General features: G+C 32.6%; 2 protein-coding genes across 9 annotated transcripts in view; one reads left to right on the forward strand and one right to left on the reverse strand.

Annotated features, from left to right (window-relative positions):
* The first annotated feature begins 5,358 nt into the window (after positions 1–5,358).
* Positions 5,359–11,375, forward strand: LOC105135067 (transmembrane protein 120 homolog). Of its 2 annotated transcripts, XM_011039752.1 has the most exons (10): positions 5,361–5,710; positions 5,807–5,885; positions 6,017–6,111; positions 6,191–6,295; positions 6,394–6,473; positions 7,903–7,993; positions 8,068–8,175; positions 8,389–8,475; positions 10,557–10,625; positions 10,727–11,375. In XM_011039752.1, exons 1-10 carry the CDS (start codon positions 5,495–5,497, stop codon positions 10,853–10,855), a joined length of 1,059 nt encoding a protein of 352 aa, XP_011038054.1. In that variant the 5' UTR covers positions 5,361–5,494; the 3' UTR covers positions 10,856–11,375. The 2 variants fall into 2 exon arrangements, with proteins under 2 accessions (XP_011038055.1, XP_011038054.1); XM_011039753.1 differs by lacking the exons at positions 10,557–10,625; positions 10,727–11,375 and adding an exon at positions 10,312–10,501 and having other exon boundaries at positions 5,359–5,710.
* Positions 11,376–17,225: 5,850 nt separating this feature from the next.
* The window catches only part of LOC105135069 (trihelix transcription factor GTL1-like), a 4,837-nt gene continuing 916 nt past the window's right edge, over positions 17,226–21,146 (reverse strand). Inside the window, exons 2-5 of one of the 7 annotated variants that reach the window (XM_011039761.1) lie at positions 20,932–21,138; positions 18,591–20,259; positions 18,282–18,343; positions 17,226–18,249 (exon numbers count right to left, since the gene is read on the reverse strand). In XM_011039761.1, the coding sequence (XP_011038063.1) occupies positions 18,021–18,249; positions 18,282–18,343; positions 18,591–20,259; positions 20,932–21,138 (2,167 nt within the window). In that variant the 3' untranslated portion in view covers positions 17,226–18,020. The other 6 variants (XM_011039754.1, XM_011039759.1, XM_011039755.1 and 3 more) reach the window with 6 other exon arrangements.

Raw genomic sequence — 21,146 nt, forward strand, 5'->3', positions numbered from 1 at the left:
TTGTTGTTGTTGTTGTTGTTGTTGTTGTTGTTGTTGTTGTTGTTGTTGTTGTTGTTGTTGTTGTTGTTGTTGTTGTTGTTGTTGTTGTTGTTGTTGTTGTTGTTGTTGTTGTTGTTGTTGTTGTTGTTGTTGTTGTTGTTGTTGTTGTTGTTGTTGTTGTTGTTGTTGTTGTTGTTGTTGTTGTTGTTGTTGTTGTTGTTGTTGTTGTTGTTGTTGTTGTTGTTGTTGTTGTTGTTGTTGTTGTTGTTGTTGTTGTTGTTGTTGTTGTTGTTGTTGTTGTTGTTGTTGTTGTTGTTGTTGTTGTTGTTGTTGTTGTTGTTGTTGTTGTTGTTGTTGTTGTTGTTGTTGTTGTTGTTGTTGTTGTTGTTGTTGTTGTTGTTGTTGTTGTTGTTGTTGTTGTTGTTGTTGTTGTTGTTGTTGTTGTTGTTGTTGTTGTTGTTGTTGTTGTTGTTGTTGTTGTTGTCATCTATAATTTATACACTTAACCTCCTTGTGGTTCGACCCCGGTCTTGCCGGGTTATTTATTACTTCGACACTCCTGCACTTGGGAGAAGACATCAATCTTTTCGTCGTGTCAATGACTTTTGTTTTTAAAATGAGTTGTGTATGTTAAATATTTAGTTATGTGAAAACACATTTTAATATTTACGTGGGATCCATCAAATTATGTTAAAAATATAGATTTATAAAACGCAACTTCACTATTAATGAGAACAATTGAGTCATTTTTTACTATTATTGTCACTCCTTTGGCTGGATTGGATCTGATCCAAAATTAAATGCATTGAATCGAGTTCGACTTAGTTAAAAAAAATTAATTTTTATTTTTAATTATATTTTATTTAAAAAATTAGAAGGAGATCACTTAATAATATAGTATTTTCAAAATTTGATCACATTTCTAATTTTGTTCTCGATGATACTCTACTTGATATTGTTGCACGCTTAAGAAACCAAGAAAACTATGATTTTTGTTGGATGGATTTCATACATGATAAAATTATCGATAGTTAATAAAACAATAAAAAATATTTGATATAAGTATTATTTATTTCATAATATAATAGTAGTAATTAAATCTATAATATTTAAATTAAAAATCATTAATATATATATATATGTAAATTATTTTATAACCTCAATTAAGTATTAATTAAGTATTCTTTTAATGAAACATATTAAATTATTTTTTATTCAATTTTAACTTTAATTATAATTTTAACCAAAAAAATATAAATATCAAACCAACCTTAACTAAAAATATTTTTATAAATTTTTTAAATTATAAAAATTATTATAATACAAAATATCCGTTGACATAAACAAATAACACCAATTTTACTTGGTGTAAATGTCTCGACAACAAATGGTTACTTTTCTTTTAAGAAATTAATGAAGAAAAAATTTGAAAAAAAAAGAGAAAAAAAAACCTAGAGGTAATGCCAACTCCTAGTTGATCTACCTACCAAAAGGTCATACCAAATGCTAGCCCTCCCTGGTTGTTGGATATGGTGGCTAAAGGGCTATAGGTTAGGCTTCAAAACTGCCAGCATTCCTTTTGACTTGCGCCGTTGCACTCATTAATTTATTGGCAATAATGAAAAAAATTGGTCAGAAAATCTAGTGGGGATGGTCTATTTTAATCAAATATCAGGCCATGAATTTAAGTCAGATTCTCCTGTCTTCTGCCGTGGAGGTACCTTGGCCATTGTGAGGTAGGTTTTAGAGTTTACTATATCATTTTTCTAGTAATTCATTCATAGAAACTAAATCAAATTTGATTGAGATTATTGGTAATTCCCTAATTTGAAGTCTCAGAATAGAAGGGAAAACTTGTAAATATATTCTCCTCTTCCCAAGGCAATCACTACAAGCATGCTAGTTCTAAAAAGGGTTATGAAAAAAAGAGAAAACCAAAGATTTCATATAGTATTTTTGATCAAAAATTGCTTTGAGGGATTAAAATCTATATATTATTGAAAGATATGAACTCCCTTTTCTTCCTCAATGCTTAATATGATAAGGTTTATGGTAATCCTTGTTGGTTTCTATCAATCGGATCGATGAATGTCATGATTTGAATGCAATTAAATAAAATAAAAAAATAAGGTGTAAATGTGAACTTTTTATATAAATATAGGGTAAAAAGAGATTTCTCTCTTTAAAATTACTTTCATGCTTTAGTAGTAGAGAATGTTTAAAGTGGCTGACTTGGTTTAGATTGTGAAAATTGGTATAGTTTTACTAATCCCTCGTAATTCAAAATTTAACTCAAATTAAATTAGAATAGACTAATTTTTTTTTGCTAATCAAATTAAATTAAATTAGAGTAGACTAATTAAGTTAACTCGATAAATCACAATCAATCCAACTAGTTTTTTTTTTGTAATTTGATTCGTCAAATCTAAAAGAAATCAAATTAACATGAATATTTTATTAAAAATTAAATCATAATAAAATAATTTTAATAAAAATAATTAATGAGTAAGTTTGGTTATTTTTAGTCGGTCAGGCACATCTACCTAAAATTAGATTCAGAAATTTTCTATGTAATAATTTATCAATAAACTAAAGGTGACGCTTTAAGAAATAAGAATATGATAAGAAAAAATTAAAATTAGGATAAGGATCAAAATAGCTGTAGGATAAGAGATATTTTGGAGACACCCACTAATATGTATATTTGTGCTGTCCACCGTAGAATTTTGACTTCAAATTTCTAGGCTTTTCAATTAAGATAAAGATTAAATTACCTTAATGAGAAGGCATAACAAGAAGCAGAATTTAATGTGATCTTGCAAAAAAAATAAATGACCAAATTCTGCCAAACACTCATCGTGCGATGCAACTGAGTAATTGAGGGTTTTGTACTCATATTTCTTTTTTACAAAAATCACTCTAAATTCCACAGAAAATTCAAATAAAAAAATATAATAAAAAAATAAAGAAACAATGCATTCCCTATATTAAAATGTGTTATAGAAGCCAAGGAAAATTTCCTTGCCAATTTCAAAGAATAAAATAATGTATTTAAAAACCGATTGGATTAATATTTAGTTTGATATATGAACATTGACCCAAAAATATTACTATAGTTTATAAGAAGATGAACAAAGAATAACACATCTACTTTTTCAAATAATATACTCGATCCAAAAATACTATATATTATAGTTTTAAAAAGGAATGAGACATCTGCTAGCGTGGAGAATCAAATAATATATTTTAGAGCATGATAGAAGTGAATACTTGTGAAGGAGAATTTACTAAGGTTTTTGGGAATGCAGTTGCAAACACATTCCTTTAAATTTCAATTTTTTTTTTCGTTAAAAAATTATTTTTTATATTTTTAAATTATTTTAATGTACTAATTTTAAAAATAATTTTTTTTAAATAAAAAATATTTTAATATATTTCTAAATAAAAAATATTTTAAATTATAATAGATATTACAATTACATATAGCTTCTAAGATGAGAAGCATGTTAATAATTAATAGTTTTTGTTTTATTATTATTATTTTTTTCAATTGAGAATTGATTTTTTATATAGTCATTATTTTTTTTTTTTCTTTCAATTGAGAATTGATTTTTTATATAGTTTTGAACTTTTAATATGATGTTGTTTAATATATTTGTGTATTTATAAATAAATAAATACAAAGTACGTTATACAAAGTACATTAGGTTTAAATTATAGATTAAATAAGTTAATTTAAATAAATCTAAAATAATATTATTTTATTTTAAAAAAAACCAAATCAAATTTTGATAGGTAAACATCCACCCAAATTTTCTTGAATCAATGCATAAAACCAGGTTGGATATGGTTTAATAAATAGATATAGTTTGGAAGTTATGTATCAAATAATCTTTTGAATTAAATTGGTTGAAGTCTTATTAAATTGATTTTATTTGAGTTTATGCAGTAAATAAAATTTATCTTTCATTGTATAAGTTTGAAACCCAACAACATTATCCATATATATATATATATATATATATATATATATATATATATTTATTTATTTGTACGTGACACACCAACAATATCTCTTATGTAATTAATTATTATTTGCCGTATTATTCTTACAAAAATTAATCTTTAGTGGCTCCACAAAACTGTCACCTACCTAGAAGTCTTTCATATGTCAAACCTTTTGGTCTTCTTCTATCTAATATTTTTTTTTTCGTATGGTAAAAATATATTACTTAAATTACATGTAACTCCTTTAAGTATGACTTAGATTCCAGTTAGGTCCCTTATTTTTGCCAAAAGTCTTCAATTGAACCGTGAAGTTTTAGTAATCAATTCCATATAAATTCATACATAAGACTCACAGGTGTGCCATCACAGGGAACAGATAAATGCATGTTTGGCAATATAGTGTTTGAGAAACCATCACTCTTTCATGGGAAATCCATTTCAATTCTGAAAAGTATAATTTAATTGTTTAGATCTTGAATTTGTTTTTTTATAGATTATTAGTTCGAGTTTTATAAATTTTAGAGTCATTAGAAATTTACATAATTATTAACTTTAGAGTCCGTAAAATTAGTTAATGAATGTATAAATTGACCCGAACACCCATATTAATCTAAAAAAATGGATTAGATTTGTATTTATTTACTTGTTTGTTATTAATAAATGCATAAATTGACCTGAACATCCATATTAATCTAAAAAAATGGATTGAGTTTGTATTTATTTACTTGTTTGTTATTAATATTTAAATTTTAGATATAGATACCATGAATAAAATTCTCATAAATTCTTTAGTTCCACATAAATATTTTACCTTTGATAATAAAAATAAGAGGCATGGACTTAGTTTTGGCATGAAAAAACACATGATTGTTTCTTGCATGACATCCCTTAAAAAAAAACAGAAAAAAATTGCTCTTCCCTTCATGCATTTTAAAAATCAAATTAAGCTAATTAATCTCAAATCACACCTTTAATCCAATACATGAAAGAGATTGAAAGCGAATTAAAGATGTTGATTTCTTTTCTCTCGTCTCTATGATTCAAACTTTAACAAGTAGACCCATAATCAAAACTTTTATAATTGTTAGAGGACTCAATTGTAGTTTGCTCAGACCATAAAATAATTGCTTTGAGTCATTAAATTAATTAACCAATCACTAAATCAACCCAAGTTAATATCTTGATTAAATCAGGTTTAGTCAAATTAAATGAATCATTAAAACTATTAAGATGGACGGAGTTTTATAAAATTAATATATCATTTAATTTAAATAAAATCTCCATCTAAATTAAATTTAAATTCTCAATATTCTGTATTGACCAGGTATAACCTGATAAATAAAATTATGCATGCAGAGGATTATTATATATTTTTTTTCCGTTTCCAAAAAGACGAGGATATCTTCACTCGTCACGTGACTTTATCATACAAGAGAGAGAAAAAAGAGCCAAAATCACGCAAACCAGGAAAAATTAAAGTAGAAGAAGCAGAAAGCCACACCGATTAATGGCAGCTGCGGCGGAGGACACGGTGGAGGAAGAGGTAGGTCGAGTGGTGGAACAAGCGAAGGAGTTGCAAGAAACCGCTGCTTCTTTAATTGCTAAATCTACACACGACGAACTATCTGTTCGCCAAAAAGCTCTCTCTCTTGAGTCTTCTATTCGGCGTTGCAGTTCTCTCCTTCACCGAAACAATCACATCGCTCCTAAATTAGCTGCCAAGGTAGTTAATTAGATTTAATATTTGCTCTGTTGTTGTGTAGATTGGATCTCTTTTGCTCTTCTGATTGATTGATTGATTTTGTGTTGTTTTGTTTAGCTTGAAGAAGATTTACAGAAAGCAAGATGTATTATAGCTGATGGAGAAGCTTCTTCTTTTCTTCCTTCAAAGTCTCAAGGTCTTTTTTTTCCTCAAGATGTAATTCTTTTACTACTATTATTATTGTTGGACTATTCTTAATTGATTAATGGAAAAACCAAATAAATTATCTGGAGTTTAATGAGGTATGTTGTTGATATTTGCGTGCAGGGCGTTTTCTAAAAATGTTTTTGGGACCGATTAATGTGCGTGCTTCTCGTAAAGATGTGCAGTTCAAGGTTAAAGAGGAGTATAACAGTTACAGGGTATGCTTTATTTTGTTTTAATTCTATCTCTTTTAAAATTTTGTTGAAAACTTACAGTGTTGTGTTTCTCCGGGAGCAGGATAGGACTGCACTTTTGTTTCTGTTTTTCCCATCGGTTTTGCTTTGTTTGAGGTCTTGGGTCTGGAATGGGTGCTTGCCTACGTTTCCAGTTCAATTGTATCAGGTAATTCGTTGGATTTTTTACGAATTGAGAAATTTTGTTGATATTTTCTTATTTCGTGCAAGATCAGGTTTTTACATTTTTGGCTTGTGCTTTGATAGGCGTGGCTATTGTTTCTCTACACTGGATTGACTTTGAGAGAGAATATATTGAGAGCCAATGGAAGCGATATTCGGTCATGGTAATTGCAATTCTGGCTTTTCTGTGCTTTAATATGTTGTCTGAGCTTTGTGTGCTCTTTATAGTGTTCTGCATGGTAAATGCTAATAATTCGATGCGTCTAAAGCAGTTAGAATTTAGTGGGTGAAGACATACAACTTGATCAAGCAGACTTCTTGTTTGCAACCACTAACCATTGCTTTCTAGCAGGTCTGCTGATGAATCTTAACTTGATTCACTTAGTGAAGTGTATATACTTTCATGTTCTTCCTGTGTATTTATTTATGGCCCTAAGGTGGTATTAGTTCCACAATCTTAACTTCTAGTAATTTCTAGGTTCACCATTTGTCATTATCAACAATCTTTCATTCATGCTTTCCACATTTTTGAGTTTCACAAATTCCATGATTGTAAAAGAAACGGCTACATTCATTAGATGTAGCTAATAACTCTACCTATTTTCTCACAACATGAATCCTAAGCCTGCTTTGTTGGGCGATCTGCCACATTCTTCCAGCCATGAGGTTATTGTTCTCCTTTTGTCTGCAACTCATCAATAACTCAGTGGATAGAATCATAGGGTGCACTCAGCACTATTACAGTGGAATTGATGTTTTAGTCATAAACCATACTATTTTTTGCTTAGGGACTTGAGTAGCAAAGCATAGTGGTTCATGGTGCTTGGTACTTGTTCCTAATTAGCGGGTACTCCATATACAGTTGATAGTTATGAACTAATGTTCTGTTTTTGAACAACATGTCATTTTGTGAAATTATAACTTTTGAGCAGTAGAAACAAAAGACCGAACCATAAAGCTTGTGAAGAAGGATGTTGGATTGATGGTAGTATATGACTGTTGCATAAAACCACCACTCTTCCTAGCAGAAAGACTGTTGTCATATGAAGCTGTCCTTCTAGGCTCATTGTTAGCCTAAAAAGGGTTTAAAAGGCCTTTCACCTTAAGAAATAGGCTGAACTTCTAACAACTGAAAATGATATTTTTACCTGGCACAATAGCTCAGTTTTGTGTTCAGCTCTAGAAACTAATCATTTATAGACTCTCCTTTCATCACCCTCTTAGAAATATGTTTGGAACATGATGAAATCATATGGAACGTGGAAAAAAAAAAGTTGGAAACCTTAAAATTTTCTTGTTTGGTAGGTTTCTTAACCATGGAATGCAGCTTAGTTTAAAAACCATGGAGCACAGCTTAGTTTAAAAACCATTCCCTAGGTGTGGTCGTGGCAGGAGAATCTCAAGTGGGTTTACAACTTAGAGTCACAAGCACTTTAATAGTCTTGCTCTCACATAAGGCTTATTCTGCTCTTAGAGCATTCACAAAAGTATGATGTTCATCATCATGCATGGAAATGCCAGTTTCCTTAGTTATTGATGTCCCCTGGATTGGCACAAGAATATCTCATCAAAGTAGGTAATATGTTTTTGCAGGTGGATCAACCATCACTATTGTGCTATGATTATGGCCGTTGTTAGTCTCACATGGGAGATTAAAGGTCAACCAAATTGTGCTCAGAAGCAGGTTACTATTTTTCCATTAGATTCTAAATGCGTTGTCTGTTTGTATTTGCTAACAATTCCTTGAATCTTGCTCAGAGAGGGGTACAACTGTTCTTGCAATGGGCTATGATGCAAGGAGTTGCAATGCTTTTGCAAAATAGATATCAACGCCAGAGACTCTATACCCGTATTGCTTTGGGAAAGGTATCATCTTGAAATCACTTGTATGCCCTGCAAATCATCACTTTATGCTCTACTTTTGGTGTGGTCTGTTTCCATCTTAATTCTTGTGAGGCTTGTGGTTTGGTGAAGCTTGTCTACTGGTCTGTTTTGCAGGATAGGAACTGTCTCTACTTCAGATGCATATTAATTAGCACATCATATTTTCAATCCTTTTTTGTTTAATTGTTGTTTTAGGCTAAGCGAATGGATGTTGTGTGGGGAGAAACAGCTGGTGTGGATGGGCAGTTGTGGCTGTTGTGTCCTATACTATTCATTCTGCAGGTATTTATGCTACCTCTTAACTGGTGTTCTCATATACAGATGGAACAGGCCTGCTCTTTGCATCTTTCTACTAATCATAAGCTTAGACCTAATTTTGTATATACTTTGTATGGTTTGAACAAATGAAGCAAAGTATTAATCTGATAGCAATTGAATATTGCGTTACAAACATGAACTCATTCCAGCCTGGTTGACAAAGGCTGTAGTTTTCACTAAATTATTTTGGTGGGCTAAGAAATTCATGTTCTTTTGCTGTGAAATTGAGTTTGATGTTTAGACATGCTACTCGAATGAAGTAGACTAAGGAGCATAATGAACCACTTGTTTGGAATCAATTCCAAACTAGAAACTAGAAACTAGAATTGATTTCAATGCTTTAAGTGGATTGAATTAATTGATTCTCTAATTGAATTCTTGGATTTGAAATTTGTTTTAAAATTGTGGTATTCATTTGAATTGAGGTACTCGAAATACATCATTTACCCAACTTGCCCTCTTCCCAACCATCATTTTCTGTCTTATCTCTCTCATTTATTGATGTGATTAAAGTGAGTGAAAGAGATCCAACACAGCCTATGGCTATGGCTGGTCTACCGGTCTATATGGCCTGGAAAAGAAATAACTCTTTCTTATAAAATCTCAAGTACAAATAGTTATAATTCCTTACAACAGTGGTAGCCCTTAAATGGTTATGCAAACCCTTATAAAAAGAAATACAAGCCTTAAAAATAACTTAATCCGAGCTGTTCAAATAAATCCTAATAAAATAACAGATAACCGAAATAGAAAAGGAAAAAAACCCAGCTAAAAGAAACCCAACAAACTTGACATTCTGCTTTGTTGCTGCTCCTGCATCATTTATACCTGCCACTTATATCTAAATTTTATTTTATTATTTGAACTTAACCAAACCGCAACTAATCTTCTACCTGCCAATCCTCCACAACAATAGATGATAGCTATAGACTAGAGATGAAAGTGCAGGGTATAAATTCTAAACAACTATTCTATGGGCTAGCCATTCTCCCAAGGGACCATTACTGTAGACTTTATTAGTAGCATTCAAGGCCGGAGCGGAAAGGAAGGGGACAATGAACTGCTTGTATCCATAGATGCAGGATCAAATTGTTTCCAAGGAGCTGGGCAGAGATCCATGTAAAAGAGGGTTCTCTTTGGATAGACATGGCAGATGATACACCACTATAGAACCACTCTTGTGTTTGCTTAAACCAAGAGTGAACATTCAATCAATTTTGCCTGAATCTTTCATGCATAGATATTTTTTTTTCTTTTTGAGAAATTAACATCCAAACTACCACTAGCAACTTGATTGTGAGAAGATCCAGATTTCCACATATAGGATGTGCCTCTATCATTAAAGAGTAAACCAACTGTGTTCAGATTGAAAGCAACTAAAAGAAATTGAACAAAATCATGACAGCCACCAGCAAACCAACTCAAAATTAATGTGCTGTGACCATCTTCCCTTTCTCCGAAGGTGTCTTTGGGACAAGATTGGTGTTGAAGGAAAACAAAAAAAACTTTGCGAAGCAGATGAGGAGGGTGTTTTTGGGATAAAGTTCTCAACGGTCAATTCTGAAGCAAACTGCTCCGGCTTTGTATGTGCTTAATGGTCAGCTCTAGTGGTGCAATTTGCCATCATACAGAAATTAATGGTTCTAACGGGTTGTGGAATTCATATCAGTTGCTTAGAGTTTTCCAATCCCTGGAATGGAGTAAATGGTGTTGAATTGATTTCATTTCTACCAAAGTCTGAGGTTTCACAATAGGCAGGAAATTCTAGTTTAATCATGAGTGCCTCATTTGGGTTGGCAGGCTTTGTGCTCGTTTAACAAAGCATCAACAGGCTTCCTTTTCAGCTGTACATTTGTTTGAAGGAAATTGAAGAAGCATTAGGTTTTTCAAATGATAATGCAATTATTGTGATCTACTACTAGAAATTTTGACATTTGAATTGTTGAAGTAAGCATGATGGCCTGAGTTCAACCTGATTATATTGTAGTGCTTCTGGAATTGAGTTTTGACCTGAATAATTGTATGTGCTTCTGGACTTGATATAGGGTTTTGAGGCATATGTTGGACTACAGCTGCTCAGGACTGCATACAAGGGGGTCACCTCCGAGTGGCAGGTATGCTTTTATAACTTTCTTTCCCCCATTTTAAGATCCAGCAATCTACATCCGTACAAATTTGCAGCATTCAATTTGGTGACAGAATCCGGTTCTGGCAGGTTATTTTCTGTGGTGCCCTTTTGGTCTTTATGGCAGTCGGGAACTTCCTAAACACAGTAGAGATACTAATGGTGAAGTCAAGGTTTAAGGCAAAAATGAAAAGTAAGAGCAAGCAGGAATTGGATTGAGGCACTTCTAACCTTTAGGATCACTCCTTCCATTCTCTATAGAATCTCAATTTTGGAATGTTCTTTCATGGGTCTTGAAACATGTTTTGTTGAAGCTGAGGCAATGAAAGTTTCTCCTTCAGGCCTTCATTTAATTATACCCTTTGCCATTTACGTGTTTATAGCTCCCATCCTAATCGTGGAACCTGGCCGTGAAGTGAACTTGATCACTCAGAGAGATGGATGCAAACGGTCAGCAATAAAACCCTCTTAGTTATATGTCAGATGTCCTGTAATCTACTGTTTGGCTTTAGTTTAGGTAGAGGTCTGAGTTTCAGTCTCGCATAATGAAAGGGTGGTCCTTTATCCTTGAAAGTTATTTACGAAGTTATTAAAGGCGAGAATCTTGAGTTTTTGTTTGCAAATTGTCACACTAAAGGAAAGGAAAGCAGCTATAAAGAGTTTTTTTTTCTCCAGTGTTGTGCTAGTAGCGTGTATTTAATTGAACAAAATATCCACGTATTTTATTTGATCAACTTGAGATTTTTCTTTTGAAGGTTGCGCTTAATCTTTCTGATAATTGTGCTATTTTTTTTTTAAAAAAAAATTGAGAATCTGCCTGACTGAATCGGTGTCCTCGTCTTCGTAAAGCGGCTCACGTCCACCCCACCTCTGGTCAAATCACGGTGTCCTCTTTGCCTGGAAAATGGTGAATGCAGTGATGGGAATCATTAAATGACAGATGCCATGGGTGAGTACAAAATGTTCCTGCAAGTGCAGCTCTGCTCATCATCAGCCTTGTTGAAATCAGAATTGATATCCTCAGACCGGAAATTGGCATCTGTGAATGCCAGGCATCGAATTTAGGTGATGGCACGGTCTCCGGGCTTCGTGGGTTGACATGATTAGAAACCTGATGAGGGTTTTTGCAGAGCTTGCTTGTAAAACCAACCCATTCTTCAATGTGACAAAAAGACGCTCGCTTGCTCCATTTTGCGGCTGATTGAGCTGGTTGTCTCTCTAATTTTTTGCGTGGGAGGGACTGTCCTCTCTTCCAAGAACAAGTGATGTAACCGGCGGATTGAGGCTTGAATTTTATTTATTTACAATCATTGTGGGATCTGACAGGCCTGCGTCACCAATTTGAAGAAATAGGGCACTGCCCTTTGGGTCCAATCTCTACCCATGCGAAAGCCTTTGAAGAAAGCTGTTTGGGATTACATCACTCGATTCAAAAGAGTGTGACCCAAGAAAGAGATTCCTTGCTTGGATAAGCGGATGGATTTCATGTCTTAAGAAAGTATCCAAAATGCTAGATTTCATTTCGTAAATTAATGCTATCAACAATTGCGAGTGTTACCATCAATTGTCGGGTGTCGATATCCACCAGCTAACCAAACATATGCTATAGTTATAAAATCCATTCCAACTCATAATTCAGTCTACCATCTAAGTTACGAGTTAGGTGAACCAAGCTTATTAATTTAAAATAATATTATTTTAATTTTTTTTAGAAATAATTAAGATAATAAAGAATAAGAAATTAAGATCCAATTTAATATAAAACCTTGCAAAAATCAAATTTTAGACCAACAAACTTATGAGGTTGACCGGTACATCAGGCGAGTTTAATAAGATTCACCATAGGCAGGGAACAAAAGAGCAAGCGTGGAATCCACAGGTAAAAAGTGCACTCTCTCTGCATAATTTAATTAATTGAACTAACGAATATCTTGTTTTAAATCGGCCTGCAAACTGAATTCATGGTACTGATTTGAATTGAATTCATCATTGAATAAACTTCGGCCAATAATAATAATCTTTACAACACTGGAAAAGTGAAAAAAAATAATGTCTTTGTGGGCGTGGGTGCTTTCATGTAGGCTCCCGACAGCTGCAGCTAGCCCGTTATAACTCGTTCTTCATTATTATGTGATAACGGCGTCCAACTCAATTATGACGATTGGAAACAAAAGATAACGTGGTGTTCGGGTCAGTTTACGCATACCATGACTAATTCTACGGGTCCTGAAATTCAGTGTTCGGGTCAGTTTACGCATATCATGGCTAATTCTACGGGTTCTGAAATTAACGACCATGTAAGTCTCCAGTGACCATCATATGAGCAATTAATAACTCGAACCTGAGATTACAAAAGAAACAAACCCCTTAATTTCAAGTATTTATCACTTGGCCACCATCTAGATGGTTACAAAAAAACATAGTTGTTAAACTTTAGGTTTGTCATGTCGATCGATCAAAAAATTCAGGATTCAAAACCTTAGTTGGTGGAGTATATTTCTAATTCAATCAGCTAAAAATAAAATTTATAATAATTTTGGTTGATCAACCAATTTAATCCAAACCTAATTAAATCAATACTACAAGAAAAAAACACTTTTATTTTAATAAAAAAAGTTGGCCCAATAATTCAAAATCCCTTTTCATTCCAGTTGCTAGATTGGATTTCAAAACTTATATATACAATTCATATGTGAACATAAATAGAAAATCATGAAGACGTACGGTGTTATTGCTGCCGCTAGAGCTTTTATGGCCTTTGCCCATTATAAATAACTTTAGTCATAAGCTAACCCTATAATTTAATAAGAAATTAACTCAGTCATTATTGGCAAAACCCTAAGAATAGTTAATGCATGCTCCTTCCATTCTTCTTCATCTCACCAATCCCATCTTCCTTTCTGAAAAATAAAATGTTTGATGCATATTTAACACTAATTAAGAGAAAAGTCCAGGCTGGGTTGCGCCCTAACATGTATATGTATATATATATATATAAACCCTAACAACTGGTAGCCAACACCAACCAAACTACTCTTTCCCATGTGCTGAACCTATTTGTATTATTATTATTATTTCTTGCTTACATCTGCCAACACTAAAATAAATGTGGAATACCTAAATTCATATACATGTGCTGTGGGAATCATCATTGGATACTTGGATTTTGGTATCATTACAATTTTTTTTTTTTGTTAATTATTCACAATATTTTATATAATATATAAGGAGTACTCAGCCCCTCTTCAAATCTATTTTTTGACGATCAGAATTGTCAAGGTTATACTTCATCGACAAGGTCAAATAACTCAAATCTTGGAAACCTGATTTTCACCATTTAAATATTTTGAAAAAAGGAATCAATTACTAAGATATCGTATCATTACTCTCTTTTGGGATAAAAAAAAATGAAGAGAATTGAAATAGAAGGGAAACTCTACATATATATATATATATTGAAAACTTATATTTTTATCCATGTTTCTTCAACTAAATATAATTTTTTAATCTTTTATGCACTATAACACTAACGAAACGCAACTAAATATCACATAATTGACAACATTTACATATCAATGATAATATAGGGAGCAATTGATGAAATAAAAAGGCATAAATAGGCTATTGGAAGAAAGAAATAATTACAAAGGAAAGGGTGAAGAAGTGGGGGGAATGTGGTGATGGGAAGGAAAAATAAGAGAGCACATGGGTGGGTAGGGCATGCTTTGATGTAAGATTTAAGAGAGAGAGCGCCATGGTTGTAGCTAGTTGGATGTGTAGTGAGTGGGGAATTATGGGACAGCAATTTCAACATGGCTACCCACATCTGTTGCTCTTGGTTCTTGTCAAAATTAATGCAGATATGTATCCCCCATTATTACACTGCTGCGAAGCTCTTCCATTTTCTAATTATTTCCCCTTTTTTACCTTTTATTTTGAAGTTTAGTCGACACCATAATATTTATTTCATTTTGATTAGTTTTAGTATTTTTAAAACAAATTAATCTCTCTTCAATCTCAGTTCTAGCTCAAACTATATATATTATATTCCAACAGGTACTGTAATCACTACAAGGACCAACATAAGTTCAATACTAGCATAATAAATTTTTGTTATTTTTGTTTTTAACATAAGTTCAATACTAGCATAAGTTCAATTGATAATAATAAGTGGCATTTTTTAAAAGTTATAGATTTATTTTATTTTTGATATTAGTATATAAAAAATCATTGCTATACACTAAAAAAAACATAAATTTAATTATTTTTCAAGGGGAATTTGAAAAGCATCTAAAAACTGTATTTCCAAAAATGTTATTATTGTGTTTGGTATTGTGGTGTATATTTTTTTTATCAGTAATTTTTTTAAAAAAATTCATCAAAATAATATTTTTTTAATAATAAATTACCATGTTTTGTATAATGATAAATGATATTTTTTGAAAGTTCTAGATTCTTTTTATTTTTGATATGAGTATATCAAAAATCATTGATAAACACTAAAGAAAATATAAATTTAATTAATTTTCATGGGAAATTTGAAAAGAATCTAAAAACCACACTTCCAAATATGTTATTTTTGTGTTTGGTATTGTGATGTATATTGTTTTTTATCAGTGATTATTTCTTGAAAAGATATCAAAATAATATTTTTTAATAATTTAAAATAATTTAATAACTTTTCAAGACAAACACATTTTAAAAGAATTCAAATGCAATCTAAAATGCAATATATTTAAAACAAGAAAACTAGTTGAGAATTGAAACGTGATTAGTAGATATCTTAACTTTTAAAAATAAACTAGTATAAGAAACGAGTTCTTTCTCTGTCAGATAGTAATTAAAGGATAAACTATAGCTCGCTGTGCTTGCCATCATCAGTTAAATTGGACCACTGAAATTCAGATTCCTAACTTCATTTCTACCCTACAGGAAGAAAGTGTTCGAGGCAGACAGTTTCTTGCTTAATCTGTGCTGATCAGGTTTTGGATATTTATTTATTTATTTTTTAAAGAAAAATAATCCATCTATCGACAACTGTTTTGATTGGAAATACATTATTTTGTTTGTAATAGAATAATGTTTGTATGTGTCAATGATGTTGTTTGTCCCCAGACCATGATAGTGTAATATTTATTTATTTATTTATTTTTCCATTAATATATGTACAATAGACTTTCTTAATTATTCTTTCCACTTACATCTCACATCCCCCTTCATTAAAAATACTATAAAATCCTATAAATTAAATTAACACTAAACAAGAGAGATGTATTATCTATATTAATTAAATCTGAATTCTTCTTAATTAGATTTATATGTTGGTATCGAAGCAGTAAGAATTGGCAGCACTACCAATTAAGGGTGTGATTTCTTTAATACATTGCATCTAATTAGGTTTAACAAAAAAAAAACCTTAACGCTTGTTTGGTTGCATTGAATCACTATTTTATTATTTTTTAATTTTTTATTTTAAATTAACTTTTTAATATGTTTTGGATCGTTTTATTTTGACATGATAATATTAAAAATTAATATAAATTTAATTCATTTCCAAACAAAAATACACTTTAAAACATAACCTCCCACACTTTACATTTAAATGAAAAAAATAAATAAAAATCTATCCACCCGTTATTCCACTACTACATTAATCAAAGAAAATTAATAATTATTGCATGTAACACGCTTTAATTTGTATATCAACCGAAACAAATTAATTATTTTATATATTAGTTATATGTCGACATAACATTTGGCAGTGGCTTTACTCAACAGGTCCACAGAGAACAACAATGTGCATGCCACCAGTAAATACAAGTTCCATTCTTTAAATAAATTGCCAATTTCAGAGAATTCCTATTAATTTTTATTCTTGAAATTTCACAAAATTTTATTATATCTTGCCCGTGTTACATGTGGTTGTTAATGACCAAAAGTTGATATCAATGAATTTTAGGATGTTGTTTATTTTATATATTCAAACTCATTTTAAAGAAAAGATAGAAGATAAAATTAATAATAATATTTTTATATAATCTTAAAAATGTAAATGTATTTTTTATTTTTTTCTCTTATTTCTCTCTTCTTCTTGTATATATTTCTCTCTTGTTAAGTAAGTATTTATAATTATTAATTAAGAGTATTTCCATCTAATCTAAGAATTTTTTGTTTTTTATTTTTTTATTTTCTCACTCTTGTTTTTCTCCTTTTTCTTGTATCTATTTCTCTCTAGTAAAGCAAGTATTGATAATTATTTTAAAGCACTCTAAAAATTTTCAAATCTGAAAAAAAAAAGGGTTTAAACCAATACACACACACACACACTTGGAATATATTAAGTATTTTCTCGGACAAAAAAGAAACAATAATTTTTGAAGATTAGGAAACCACAGTTATTACTTAATTAATAACACCAAATCAAATTGGCTTTACTTATGCTCTAATGGAATTTGATCTTAGAAGTTTGATTAGTCATCCACTTCATTACTAAATTAACTCAAAAATTATTTAAGGAGAGTAATAAATATTATCTTCTTGAAAAATTTAATATGGATTAATATAAGCAAGCAGAGAATAATTATTGTAATTAATCACTGCAAGAATGCAGAATTAAAAGGAAAAAAAAAAACGAGTTTGATTGCATTGCAAATAAAGATGGAAGAATTCCTAGAAAACCACCCAAGATTGGTCATTAAGCTCATGCAAAGCAAGAGAAAGTACTTAAGCAATGCTTATGAATCAAAGAGAAATATTAAAATTAATTAATTAACAAGATCAGCTAGCCTCTTCTAATGATTATACGATCACAAATTACCAGCATGCATATTAATTGCTCTAATTAACTTGTATAATTTCTTGCTATCACTCCACATCTTCTTCTTCTGGGTTGCTTCTTTGCTAGCTGCTGTCTTCGGTCTGATGATCTCTTTGATGATGTTGACATGAATAAACGACTAAGCTTTGCTGGCTGGCTACTAGCTAGCCTGATAGGCTAGGAAAGCTTATTTTGGTCTTAATTCCTTGATCAATCCTCCTGTCTTGTCTTGAACAAACAGGTGCTTTATTCAACAACAAATCAATAAATTGAAAGAAAAAGTGATACAAATAGTGGCGATGATTGCCATGCAAAATGACATTTCATCGTAACAAAGCTACTATGGTGAAGAAGGATAGAAGAAAAGGGTAAGGAAAGGGACAGGATGAGAAAAGATTTTATGGGGTGAAGGGAAATGGAATTAAAGGGAGGGAAGGAAACAAAAAGGAAGAGTTTTTAAGGTTGTCAGGCTTTGAACTCAAATATTTTTGTTAGATAACTTTTGTTTGATTTGAGCTTCTGCACACATATGGTACATTTTGGGATCTGAGGATATTGACAATGGTACTATTGAACCATGGCCAAAAAGGAGGGTGCCCCAGACCCTCCTCCATTGGTGGCATTACTTGTGTTCTGCCTTTGAAACTCTATCTTGTATGCCATTTTCCTCTCCTCTTGTAATGCCTCATCTTCTTCGTCATCTTCGTCGCCGTCGTCTTCCTCATCATATTCATCTTCATTTACGTTTTCGCAGTCACCTTCCTCCATCTTATCATAGTCATCCACCATTAACTGTTGTTGTTGTTGTTGTTGTTGTTGCTCATTAACTGTTGTTGTTGTTGTTGTTGAGTCCCCTGCTGTTTTATCAGCTCCTTCACGATGTCTTCTGGCTTCAATATGAAAGAAAGAATCAGTAGGCATCAAATAACTGAGCATTGATTACTTCAGGCAATATGACTATATAACACTGTAAGTTCGTTTTGTTTCTTTTCTTTCTTTCTTTTTTTTTTTTTTTTTGTTGAACAAAACTAAGGTTTAGGCATCAAATAACTGAGCATTGATTACTTCAACACTATAAGTTCGTTTCTTTTCTTTTCTTTTTTCCTGTTTTTTTTGTTGAACAAAACTAAGGTTTACCTTCTTTTCTGCTCCTTCATTTCCTTCTCCAAAGGGACTTCCTGCTAAAACTGTGTTGCTTGCTTGAACATCAACACCAGCCCCATTTTTGTTTTGTGATTCTGTGGCTTGTGTCTGTTGTGGCGCTGCCTGCTGCATTGGAGGTGGCATTGGATCCAATTCTAAGCTCTCTTGATGCTGATGCTGCTGTTTTTGTGGCCTATTTTGGCTGTCAAAGCCACTACTGGAGGTGCTTCCAGCGCCACCACTACTGCTGCCAAGTATCTTTTTCCTATAAAGCGCATCGAGTTCATGAAAATAAGGGCAAGTCTTGGCATCTTCTGGCCGTTTCTTGTTACTTTCTTTAACTTTCTTGAAATACTTATTGATATTCTCCCATTTCTCTTTGCATCTTTTGGAACTTCTTTTATAGCCCAACCTTAGCATCCCTGCTGAGATTTCTTCCCAAAGTGGTCCCTTAGGCCCAGCTTCTTGGTATCTAGTTTCAAGCCCACTTCTCAACTTTATAAGTGCAAGAACTTCTGGCTTTGGCCATCTTGATGATGGTGGTTCGCTCCCACCACTTCCAAGTTCCAGTGGTGCTATTTGTTGTTCTGGGACCGCCATTACTATATCTGAAGAAATGGATGGTGTTTGGTGTTGATGATGAACTTGTTGGTGCTGCTGTTGTTGGTGATGTTGCTGTTGGGGTAGTTGCTTATTTTGTTGTGGTGTTACTTGTGACAGTGGCATGGGTTGCGGTTGCAGTGGTGGTTGTGTTGAGACAGTGACCAATGGCGCTATTTGAACCTGTTGTGGCTGTGTTGGTGGTGGTGGTTGTGAAACTGGAGGAGCAATTGATACAGGCGTAGGCAAATGAATAGTTTGGCCAGTAATTTTCTGTAGAAAGACAACAATAGCTGCATTTCGACTAGCCGAAGTAGACCGTTCTTCAGCCATAATCTCATGTTCACGACTCCATCTAGCCATTTCTTGTCTTTTCCAAGCTTCATCCCTTATCATCCTATCTTGTTCCCTCTTCTCAATCGCCTCCAAAAATCTCTGTTGCATTGCCTCTTGCTTTTGCATAACCTGCTTCATTAGCCCCTCAAAAAACTCCATCATACGATGTGTTTCTCCTTTCGACGATGATAATGATGCCCTTTTACGTTTTCGACTTGTACCAGCACCCATGGCTGATGTTTGTCCTCCTAATAGACCTTCATCCTCGTCGTCGTCGTCATCCTCAGAACTTTGAGAAGAAGAAGACTCATTCGACGAGAAGCTGATTCCAACCGGGGCACCTGCAGCAGCTGTAGGCGCCACTGTTGCCCCCAAATCAGGAGGAAACATGGAACCAATATTTGAAGCTGGTTGAGGCACCTGAGAAGAAGGTGGAGGAGTTCTTATAGGCATAGGAATCCCAACAGAAACAGGAGCAACATCTAGGCTGCTTGTTGTTGCAGTGCCAATCAGCTGAGGAGCAACACCTGACACATTGCTGATGCTAGCAGAAACACCACCACCACCAGTATTCTGCAAAGCTTCAAGCTGGCTAAAAAACCTATAGCTTTTCCCATCTTGACGACCAGCTCTACCGTCCTTTGTTCTTTTGTAATACTTGTGCACGTTCTCAAACTTTTCTTTGCATTTCTTGGCACTTCTCTTGTATCCCATCTCTGCTAGCTTCCTGTTCCATCATATTTCAACTTTATTACCACAAGTAGTACCAGAGTACTTTTCAATGATAAAAAAAAAAGAAGGAAAATTAATTTTTGCCAATGATCCAATCATACAAAATAAACCCTTTCTCTGCTTATGCAATCCAAATTCTGACCTTAATTTAAATTTAATAAACAAGAAGATGATGCCCTCTCTCTCACTCACTCACTTTCATAGCTATAGGCCCACTGACTTCCTCTCCACTTCCCATACCAATTATCTAATCCTTATAGGTGCAGAGAGAGATAAAACTTTAAAAAAAAAAAAAAAGCTGCTGGTTTTAATAGTAAAATCAAAAATGAGAAATTGCAAAAGAAAAAGAATCGATCTTTATCATATTCCTCTTGGGATTTTCAATTTTTCTTCCATTGAGATTGATAAGAAAGGGAAAGCAAGTGATGGGTTATAAGCCAATTGGCTAGAATTCATGCAGCCTATAATTTTTTTTTCTCGTTTTTTAAATAAAGATGCCAAGCTAACTCGTGAATCGTGATGGAAAGAGATGGAAGAAGCCATGTGCTTCTTCTGTTTACAGAATTAAAGAGAAATGGAGATCTAAGACAAAAATGGTATAAAAATATTATTTTTTTGGAGAAAAAATGCAAAAAGGGTTGTTGTTATCATTATCACTATCATTTACCTTGAAACATCCTCCCATAGAGGACCCTTTAAGGTGGCATCACGAAAAGCAGCATCCATTTCAGACCTAATTTGCAAAAGGGCAAGTGTTTCTTGTCTTGGCCACCTATTGCCACTAGCAATACCTCCTGTTCGATCTGCATCTTCTCCAGCAATATCTTCTTCTGCACCACCACCACCTGAAAGTCTCATAAACTCATCCAAATTCACAACACA

This window comes from Populus euphratica, unplaced genomic scaffold, assembly GCF_000495115.2.
Source record: "Populus euphratica unplaced genomic scaffold, PopEup_1.0 scaffold172.1, whole genome shotgun sequence".
Classification (NCBI taxonomy): Eukaryota; Viridiplantae; Streptophyta; class Magnoliopsida; order Malpighiales; family Salicaceae; genus Populus; species Populus euphratica.